This window comes from Sturnira hondurensis, unplaced genomic scaffold (genome assembly GCF_014824575.4).
Source record: "Sturnira hondurensis isolate 20B ecotype Veracruz unplaced genomic scaffold, ASM1482457v3 Scaffold0011378, whole genome shotgun sequence".
NCBI classification, from domain to species: Eukaryota; Metazoa; Chordata; class Mammalia; order Chiroptera; family Phyllostomidae; genus Sturnira; species Sturnira hondurensis.
This window is the reverse complement of record NW_028084009.1, coordinates 6,140,475-6,150,963: the sequence shown is the minus strand read 5'-3', so window position 1 is coordinate 6,150,963 and position 10,489 is coordinate 6,140,475. Positions and strand designations below refer to the sequence as shown.

General features: G+C 57.0%; 1 protein-coding gene across 1 annotated transcript; it reads left to right on the top strand.

Moving 5' to 3' along the window:
- Positions 1-469: 469 nt before the first annotated feature.
- ANKRD60 (ankyrin repeat domain 60) lies at positions 470-9,982 on the top strand. Its single transcript, XM_037059833.1, has 4 exons — positions 470-866; positions 5,303-5,433; positions 6,935-7,100; positions 9,207-9,982. Exons 1-4 carry the CDS (start codon positions 470-472, stop codon positions 9,509-9,511), a joined length of 999 nt encoding a protein of 332 aa, XP_036915728.1. The 3' UTR covers positions 9,512-9,982.
- The last annotated feature ends 507 nt before the right edge of the window (positions 9,983-10,489 follow it).

The window sequence follows — 10,489 nt, the reverse complement described above, 5'->3', positions numbered from 1 at the left end:
GAATGAATCAGGGCCTTGTTCACGCGTACTTTCTCCAGGTAGTTGGCCCCAAATGATGCAAAGATTGTGTTTTAAAGAGACTCCAAGGAGACATCCCAGTTTGCTAACAGTGGCCGGAAGCGGCCTCCTAGTCCAGACTAAAGGAACATTAAGAGCAGCTTGGAAACTTCGAGATGGATTTGGGGGGCGTGGTGGGGGCTGGGGGTACCTGGCTTCTGGGCGATGCCTTTGTACTGATCTCAATAAAGCTTCCGCCGGTTTCAGGGAGTGCCTATGTCCTTCCAGCTTATTTAAGGCCCATCACCGCGTCCACGTGGAGCCCCGCCTCTGTTCATCGCGGGGGGGGGGGGGGGGGGGGGGGGGTTACCANTTCATCGCGGGGGGGGGGGGGGGCGGGGGGTGTCCCACAGCGGGTAGGGTCCTTGGTGACGCGTTCTTTGGTGACGCGTGGCCGCCGCAGGCAGTACGGATGACGCAGGGTGAAACCGGGCAGAGGGCCATGCGTGGGGCAGTGGCGGACTCAGCGGGGGCGGGCGCAGCGGGGGTGGAGCCGCAGGGGGGCGCCCTTTCTCTGGAACCCGCTTCCGGTGGCCAAGGGACAGGCTCCGGGGGCCCGTGGCATCTCCCCGCCCAGTCTGGGGCCCGTCCCCGCACCCTGAGTCGAGGCGGGGACCCGCAGGCCGAGAGCCTGGTGCTCGATGAGGTCCCAGACGTGTTTGTCATGCGGGCGTTGCTGGAGGAGACGGGAGAGACGTTCGAAGTGCCTAAGTGCCGTGGCGACATGACTGTGCGTGAACTCAAAGAGGAGCTGGACCTTATAGCCGGCGTCCCCTTGAACCTGCTGCGGCTCCAGTACCTGGATGAAGGTGGCCCCCCCGCTCAGCCCCATCCCTCACCTTTTGAGTTCCCTCGCCCCGGAACGCCCAGTCCCCTTCTGCACCCGTGACCCTGAAGGGACACCTGCCCAGGGAGCACCCCCAGATGTCGAAACAAACCCCAACCCACCGGAAACCTCAGATGGAGGTCTGGGACTGGGAAGAGCCCAGAGAGGCAGGTTCACATTAGACCTCCCGCCTCACGGCCAACCCTGCCCACAGGAGGACCCCACTCCACAGACAGCCCGGGCTGTGTCAGGGTCCCACCCCCACAGCAAGTCCTCACCTAGGGCAGGACCCCGGTCCCAAAATACCCTGAGCTCCCCAAGCCTTCCTCAGGGGCCCAAGTCCAAAACCAACAGTGCCTGCTTAAGACTGCAAGCCCCACGCCCCACTAGAATGCCTGTCCTCAATGGGACCCTGTACCCCCCACGAACCTGTTCACAGCAGGACCCCAAACTCAAAGCAAGTGTCAAGCCCCTGTGCTGGGTATGGGGATGTAAGGATCCCCAACCTTCCCCAGCCCGCCATGACCACACAAGGACGCCTAAGCTCAGAACAACCCTGCCCCCTTTGGGACCCCAAATCCAAGGATACATTTGGCCAGGACGGAACCCCAGGCCCCTAGGCTATCCACATTACTATCAGAACCCCAAATCCCCCAGCAACCTCGCTCACTGAGGAACGCTAGAGCCTGAGACAGACTGCCCACCTGAGGGCCCCACTTCTGTATGGAAAGCGTGCCCGTGTTTGACCTTCAGATAAAATCCCCATGCTCCCCTGGCCTGCAGCAGAACCCTGAAACCCAGAGCAGATGTGGCCCCTAAGCCCCCCAGCAGACACAGCCAATTCTGAGCCCCCCAGTCCTGAGCTAACCACGCACGTACCTGAATTCCCTTCCATCAGATGTCTGTGTGTATGCGAGTTTGCCAGAGCCCAAAGCAAACTCTTCCCACACACACCTCAACACCAAAATTCAAGGCCACCCCTGCCCGCATCTGCAAGCCTGGTCCCAAGTTCACCCTGAGTAACTATACAAGAACCCAGCCCCAAGCAGAGTGTCCTCACAGGGTCTCCAAAGTAAGAGACAAGCTCTGCCTTCAGTGGATCCCCCAAATCAAGTCAAACCTACGCATGTCTGCACCCCAAATCTCTATGGAAAGCATGCCTACGTAAGCACCCCGAGTTTTGGGCCATCCATATCCGTGTAAGGAAGACAAAGTTCAAAACAAGCCTTTCTTGCTACGTGAGGGCACCCAAACTTGGAGCAGACTCTGCGTGTTGCAAACTTGAAACCCAAACCCCTCAGCCAAACTTTTCCACGTCAGAACCCCAAGTTCTAGGCCAAGTTCTAGGTCTGTGTCAGGACCCCAAATCTCAGAGCAGACCCTGTTGCCATCAAGACCCCCAAGTCCCAGGGCAGACCTGTCCGGTCCCCACTACCCAGGGCTACATCAGAACCCCCAAATCTTAAAACAGGCCCAGCCCACTCAAGGATTCCACATCCCAGAACAGACCCTTCCCTTTCCCAGGACCCTGAGACAGGCAGACCACCATGCCCTCGTCAGAACACCAAATCCAGAGCAAACTCTGCCCTCATCGCCGCCCCCATCCACGTTCAAACCCCAGACACTGGCACTAGCCAAGTTCCTATCCAAACCCTGAATCTCAAGCTGCGTGCGTCCTTGTCCGCATCAGGAGCTCAAAGCCAGCCCAACTGGAACCAGAACCCAGCACCCAAAGCTCCCTGTGGCTAAACCGGGACCCCTGGGCTCCCTCTTCAGGCACCTCCCACCTGGGAGGCACCCCGGGGAGGGCAAACACCCTGGAGTCCATCCTCTCCTTACTCCATCTCCTCCGTCAGCTTGAGGACCTGGCTGTCCCTCTCCCGCCCCTCCCTTATGAGACTTAGGATACAGAACAGGATCAAAGCCCCCACCTCCATCATCTCCCCACCCGGCGGAAGTTAGTGCAAAATGAGGTGAAGAAAAGAGGGGTGGAGCCTGGAGCAGCGGCACCAGGGGTGCTGCCGGCAGGTCCTGGGGGTGGGCGGGCGGACCCCTCAGCCTCTCGGGCAGCGCCACGCACACTGCCCCCCAGGGCTCTGTTTCCCCATCTGCACGGAGCCCTCTTAGCCAGAGAAGTCCTGGTGCCAGCCCCCTCCCGAGACAGAAATGACTCGGGAAAGCTGTACATGAGGGGCCGAGGTCCCTCCCTTCGTGCTGGTTGTGCAGAGGAGTGTTTGGAAGATGTTCTGGGGGCACCGCTGAGCCTCTGTCCGGAGGGAGACAGGTCTTGAACCCAGTGAGCGGTTAACATGTTAAACACGGGGTGAACTCTTGAAGGACTTTGGGTTCCAAAACCAGTAATTAGAGAATTACGTGTCCTGAACCCCACATATCTGGCTCTCCCTTCTGTGAATTTATTTCTGCCAGGGAGCTATGCTGAGGCAATAAATTCAAGAAAGCTAAGTCACGGGATTTGTGACTTCACTTTGAGGTCACAATCCTGCCCTTAGCGACTAGCACTTAGCGACTGTGTTGAGAAGTACGGTCTCCCGGGGGGTTGCGGTCCTCACTGTGAACGGCCTGCACGCAGGAGAGATGGTGGACGAAATTCAGGCTTCGGCCTGGACGTCGGGAGCTGGCAGCTCGCCCTGGACCTCAGAGGTTGCCAGGGGCATCAAATGAGACAATGGGCGCGGAAACCTTGAGAGAGACAAATCTGAGAGGGGTGAGCAAACTCATGGACCAGGGTCCCCCTGACGTGTCTGTCGTCAACTCTAATCATTTGTTTAGCGGGTGATAATTAGCGTTTGCTGCCTGCGTGCCAGGAAGGCGGCAGCGGGCTCGGGTTCCCCGAGAAACTGTTGGGCCCACGGGGCCCACGCTCTCTTGTTCACAGGGAAACACAGCAGTACTCACTTTTTTCAAAGTGGATGGGAAGACAAGTTGTCTCGCTTACAGTAGTTACCAACCATCCTCGGTGTTGGAACCACACATAAGACCCTAATGAACAGATTTGCCGGTCACCGTCTCCCATTCGCTTCCACTAGCCAGAGTGGCTGGTGATGCCCACAGCACCCAGAGGGACAAGCACCTAGAGTGCGAAGGGAGGCAGGTCTGGTCAGGGGCCTGGCTTTGCCATGTGCCAGGGGCCTGAGTTTTTGCTTACCAGCCAACAGACCTAGCTTGTCATGAGGTTGAGGGTGGGTACTTCCTACGGGTGCTCAGTGATTACTCGGCCGTGAAACAAACAAGCCTTGTGGATTCCATTTGGAGTAAATGACACGCAGGTCTGGGCAGAGTGGAGGCTTCCCCTGTGTCATTTATAAAGCAAATTATTTCCTGTTCAGCAGGGGGATCGGTGACCCCGTGAGAAAACGCGTGGTATTCAAAACAGTAGAGTAAATACAGCTTCTGTGCCCTCTTCCTATTCCTCTCTCCCCCAGAGTCTGCAGGTGTGAGGCGTGATGAGTGGGTTCACCCCACTTTTCATAAGAGTAAGGGGCTGTTCTGGGTGATTCCATAGACAAAGGACTTCTAACATCCCCAATCCAAATTACAGTGAATGTCGACATTCCAATTCTGGTTGCCATTGGTTCTCATCTGGGGCAGTTTTGTCCCCCAGGGGCCATTTGGCAATGTCTGGAGATTTTTTAATTGTATGTTTTTATTGAATTTATTGGGGTGACGTTTGTTAATAAAGTTACATAGGTTCTCAGTGTACAATTCCCTAATACATCATTGGTGTATTGTATTGTGTGTTCACCATCCAAGTCATGTGTCTGGCATTTTTCCTGGTCATAACTGGGGTCTGGGGGGCCTGGCACCCCATGGATAGAGGCCAGGGGTGCTGCTGAACAGCCTGCAATGCACAGCACAGCCCCCCAGCAGAGAAGGGTCCGGTCCAGGATCCCAAGGGCGCCCAGGCTGAGAAACGCTGTCATAGCCAGTCATGTGAACAGCCCAACACGTTTTCGTCACAGCACTTCCGCAGCCAACAACGTCACCATTACCCAGAGTGTTTGAGCCTGACATACGTAACTGCATTGTGCTGCGCCTGGGGTATATTGTTACTCCAGGTTTGGTTCTATTTGTGGAGTTTGCCTCATAAAATGACTCAGGCTTTTTTCACAATAGGATGAGTTATAATTACAGAATTTTATAAATCGTTGCCTTTTTTTTCCCTGTGGTTTGGCTTCTCTTTGCACTGAGCCTAATTAATTTTCTAAAAGCATTGCCAGCCCCAAACAGATGAGCGTGGGGCCGTCCAAGGAGGCCGGTGCTCGGGTCTCTGCATTGTCTTCCTGATGCTCCGGCTCAGGTCAGCTCGTCACTAAACCAACACAATAGTTTATCTTGAATGCCCAGTTTTCTTTGTGTGTGTGTGTGTGTGTTTTTTAAAGAAAACCTGATTCTCTGTAGGAGTTATGATGGATGACAGCACACTGAACTTCCATGATGTTGTTCCTGGAGGAATGATTTCATTACGTGTCTGGCACTATGATGGATGGGCAGACCTGGTTGCAGCAGCTGTGGAAGGGGACACCAGCAAGGTGCTTTTATGATTCCTTAAATGGGTATCACACTTCATGAAGCAACTGTAAATCGCGTGCATGTGTGTGTGTGGGGGGGGACGACAGCTCCTATACTTTCGTGTGAATGTCAAGTGGAAGTTTCAGAATTGGTAAAAAAGATAACAAGGGCTTCAGTGCGAATCGATCAAATGCCGGATCGAGCGTCCCCGTTCACTTGTAGGGTTTGTGATCCCCCGTGTCCGCCCACTGGTGATTTATAACTCACACGCACCTCCCGAGGGGATCAGGGCACCCTGCCTCGGCTCGCAGGTGGGTTTGGTGAAGCTGGACGCCTGATGTGACCACCAGCAAGACGCTTGAGATGGCCCGCGCATCAGAAGGTGTGGCCCTCCATCCTCGTGGGATCCTGCCCACTGCTATGGTGTACGTGCTCCCACTTTCCGCCAGGCCTTGTGCTTGGCTCCCAGCGGGGCTCTGGGGTGGGCAGTGAGGGGCAGGAGGCGGAAACCAGCTTGTCCACCCAACAGGGAAGATGAATCACTCAGACACAAGGGGACAAGTGCATGTTCTTTCTAGAAAGTGAATTCGGCTGAAAAGCGATGAGCTCATACTGCCGGGGAGACCAGTTCAGTTCCGGCTGGGGGAGGGGTCGGGGGAGGGTGGGGGTGCTTGGGGAGGTAGGGCCAGGACTTCAGCACGCCCGAGTGGGTGCGAGGCCCCAGAGGGAGGGTGGGGCCGAGTGGGGCCCCGCCCAGGCGTCTTGTCTGCACAGCCCCTTCCGCTCCCCACCCTGCTTTTCTCCTCCTCCCAGGCCTGCCCAGCAGTTGGGTCCACGCCTGGGCATTCTGGCGTTTGCTCTGGAAAGCGGGTTATTTCCTTCTGTCATGAGTCAGAATTGCCAAGCCCCCTCCTCGTGCGTGGTCACGTTCTCTGCTCCCTGCTGCCCCACACCAGGCACAGGCACTGGGGACAGTGTCCCACCCCCACTCCCTCGCCCCTGTGCTGGGAGCCTTAATCTACCCTGAGACAATGGTGGTGCCGGGTTGTTACTCACCAAGAGCCGAGTTCAGAGTGTTCCAAAAGTTAACGGAGACCATGGGCCTGAACACAGACCGGAAGGTCGGAACCCATCAAGTCTCCGGGGCAGTTTGCTCCCCTCTGGGGAGCCGCTTCGTGCTGGCTGGGGTCTTCCTTGCCAACCACAGCTGCCTTCCTCTGGACACCCAGATAAATCTGTTTTTCTCCCTTCAAAACGTCCACAGGAAGAACTTCCTATCTCCCAGGCCTGATGGAAAACTCCTTCTCCCTGCCCAGGTACAGAGTATCAAACAGTGTCCCTCACGCGGCCTGTTTTCCAGCATCTCCACGAGGGTTTGCTCCTCTCTGTTCCCATCGGGAGCCCTCCTGTGGCCTGGGAGCAAACCGTCCCCGGGGGCCGAGTGCCCCGCCCCCCACCCAGCCAGGCTGCCTGTCCTCGGGACACCTCTTGGACTCACATCGTTCGGTGTGTCTCGCACAGCTCTCTTGCCTCGGCGTGACCGAGGATTCTCCGTACCAAACCGCGAATTCACAGTATCTGGGAGAGAAGCATTGGAGGACGTGGGTGGCCCAGAGGGCGTTCGTGGCCTTGTACGTCGCCTCGCACAGGGGCCACGTGGAGGCTGTCCGGTACCTTCTGGAACACGGTAATTTGGATAGACCCCTGAGGAGGTCCAAGAGTCAGAGCCTTTTGTGAGTGGGGAGAGCAGAGGCGCTCGTCTTCCTGGTCCCCTCAGCAACGGTCTCCCGGGCCCAAGCTTGCCCAGCTCCCGTCCCGGTCCCTGGCTGAAGTGTCTTGGGACGTGCGCACCAGGGGCTGCGTCCCCTCTCTTCCTTGGCCGGGTCGCACGGGAATCCTTTCTGTGGGCCGGACACGGAACCTTCCCGAGGGCAGCCGAAGGGGCTTCCTGGCTCCTGTGTCTGACCAGACGCACTGGGGCTGTTCCTCCCCGCCCCCCACCGAGGTGGGGCGTCTGCCGTGGTTCGGGGGGAGGGCCCCAAGCCGGCCCCCTTCTCTTGGTGACTGGCAGGCCAGCCAGGCTCCTTCCTCCAGGCCTGTGGGACAGTCACCCCAAGCCCTTCGGCCCGCTTTTCGTCTCTCCTCTCTCTCTCTCCCCGCTCCTACCTCCCTTAGCCCGCATGGTCCCCAAACCAAAGGGCTTTGCATGTGACCCTGCAGGGGACACTTTGTCTTCCCTGGAGGATATTTTGGGGGAACGAGGCCTGCAGACTGAAGTATAGTTCATTCAAGAACACGGACAATAGTTGCGGACAGTTCAGGCCACCATTTCCTCCGGAAAAGGAGGGACAAGAGACAGATTGGGCCTTTGGTCCGTGATTGGCAGCTCCGAAGGGGCCCCATCCAAGGGTGTCCCCTGTCAACTTGCCTTCAAATGAGACCCCTTTCTCTCCTGCTCACAGCCTGGACCCTGCCTGTCTGCACTCCACCTTTGCTTTTCTCCCACTTCCCCCAAGAAAGGTGGGGGGTACCCCCAGCACTCCGGCAGGATGACTGGGCTGTGCGTCCGTGATGGACAGTGTTTCAGCCTTCTGCACTCTGCCTGTTGTAAGATGAAATACAGGCTTTTCACAGCCCAGTAGTCCTTAAAGCTCATAGAAAGTCATTTTCACTCTGATGGAACTGTGATGTATTTGAAAGCACCAGTTAAAAAATTACAGCCAGCATCACAAAGATTCCTGTTCTTTGCAAGACAGCCGCCGTGAAGAGGAGTCTTGGCCAAGGCTGGGCGTCGTGCAAACCGATTTAATTAACCCTTCACCTCACCGACCAGCCATGGCTGCCAGACACGGGCTATCCCCAGGTCAGCAGCATGAAATCGAACGGCCTTGTTTCCTGTGGCATGACGTCTGCTACCCAGGGTTTGGTGCCATTCAACAAGTCCACATTGGACACCTGTCATCAGCCCACCCAGAGGGCAGGAGGCAGTGACGGGCACAACGGGAGCTCCAGCCTGTCCGTGAGGCAGGGGGCCTGTCACCTGTCATCCCCTGGGCGCCTGTCTTCCCCAGGCCTCGCACTACGTGCCGGGGAAGAGAAAGGCAGTGATTAGGACAGCCGTGTGTTCTGCTCTTGTAGAGCTTAGGAAGGGGAGCCAGGAAATGATTACAAATAATTAATTCCATGGTCGGAGGCACACGGCGTGTTCTGAAGATGCAGCCCATCTACTGGGTATCTACCAAGTTCACGGGGCGGAAGGGGGGTGAAGGAAGGGTTTTCTGAAGGAGCAAATGAGACCTAAGGAAGGGTAGAGTTAGTCCAGGGGGAGAAAAAAGGATGAGACTGTTTAGCAAAGGGCAGAGCATGTGCAAAGGGCCAGGAGCAGGATGAGGGAGCAGGGTGTATTTGCGGGACAAGGACAGGAGGCTGGGATGATGGGCCCGTGGACGGGGCAAGGAAGAAGAGTGCAGGGTCTTGCTGCAGTGATAAGGGGGGAGGTGGGGTGACAGAGAGCAGGGAAGACCTGGAACGTTACCCCAAGGGCAGTGGATGTCGGCACCAGAGTTGGAGGAGGGCCTTTAGAAGGATCACTGGCAGCCGTAGATGGGCAGCCGGAGGCGAGGCCATGCTGACTACTGAGGGGAGCGCTGTCCGCCCCCCACAGCCAGTGTGGAACATGGGGAGACACTATGGACTCTCCCAAGCACTCCCCTCTTGGCTGTGGCCTCTCCCTGGCTTCTCTCCCTGGACAGGCCAGGAGGGCGGCCCCCCTTCACCAACGTTCTTGTTTCAGGTGCCAACTGTCTTGGTCGGTCCCCCATGGGCAGGACGCCTCTGCACGTGGCCGTAGCCATGGGCCAGTCGGACTGCATAAGCCTCCTGCTCAAGTTCGGGGCATCCAGCCTCGCCAAGGACGCCAAGGGCGTGACCCCCCAGGCCATCGCCCGCCAGCTGAACCACAGGAGAGACGAGCGGCAAATGTTCATGTCCTACTGGATGACAAAGTCCGAGAGAATGGACCCAAAGGACGTGGGCACGACCAAGGCTCCCCCGAGCGGAGAGTCTGGCCCTGGCTCCAGCTCCAGCTCCATGCAGTAGAATAAGACTTAGCTCCCACCGCGGGTGTTGGCTGATCGCAGCCAGTTTGGGCAACTTGTGAAGAGTTTGGGTGACCTTTGGTGGGTGGGAAGGCAGGGAAGCGCAGCGATCCATCTGAATCCGAGAGTAAATGATCTGTCCTGCTTGCAAATGACCTGGGCAGGAGTTGATAGGAAAAGGTGAGTTGTGTCCGTTTTGTAACCCATTATGGCCCTAATAGGCTTGACGGCAGCCTTTAATTGAAGCTACTTGTACCTGGTGCCCAGTAACTCCGCTCAGGGTGAGGAGAGCCGATTACCTTCTCCCCCGTCTGGTGCTGCCGAATGCATTGGGGTAATGGGTGTCACCGGCGATAACGAGGACAGCTCTGTTGTTATTGTACAAAGCGAGTGTTGGCAAATGTGGGGAGGTCGTGGGCAGCGCGGGCTGTGAGGTTCAGTTTGTAAAACTCACAGAACTAAGGGCTCCCATGGCTAGAAATGTTCCAGAAGTTCTCCTGAGCCACCCTGGAGGGGTCTGCCGCTTGAGTTGGGGGTCTGGGGAGAGCTTTAGTACTCCAGACATGATCTCCACGGGGCACCTGACTTGTTGAAAGGTGACACGTTGGTGTGGAACTTGGAGGAGACAGTGTGAGAGACGATGATGAGCTCATAGAAGGAGGTGGCACCTCCTTTCCCCGTGTCCCACCACCTGCTGCCGGCTTTCTCCTTCCCTGCAGCAGCACCGATGCTGAATTCTAGGCTCTGTAGCTCACAAGAGCTGCAGACCTGTGGGCCTGCTGCTGTGTGGGTGAGCGAGCTGGGTGGGGAGACAGTAAGGAAGGGTGAGGACTGGGGCAAGTGGACATGCACTCTCCTGTCCAAAGAGGGTGCTGTGGCTCAGCTCCAGCAGAAACATGGCTCACAAGCTGCTACTAGATCTTTCCAAGTTATCTAGAGCTGGAAGTCTGGCTTTTTGTCTGGTGTTTAAGGGTTGGCT

Coding starts and splice junctions, on each gene's coding strand:
- ANKRD60 (XM_037059833.1), top strand. CDS start 470: ATGACGCAGGGTGAAACCGGGCAGAGGGCCATGCGTGGGGCAGTGGCG. Junction 867..5,302: donor GCTCCAGTACCTGGATGAAG/GTGGCCCCCCCG, acceptor GATTCTCTGTAG/GAGTTATGATGGATGACAGC. Junction 7,101..9,206: donor CCGGTACCTTCTGGAACACG/GTAATTTGGATA, acceptor TTCTTGTTTCAG/GTGCCAACTGTCTTGGTCGG.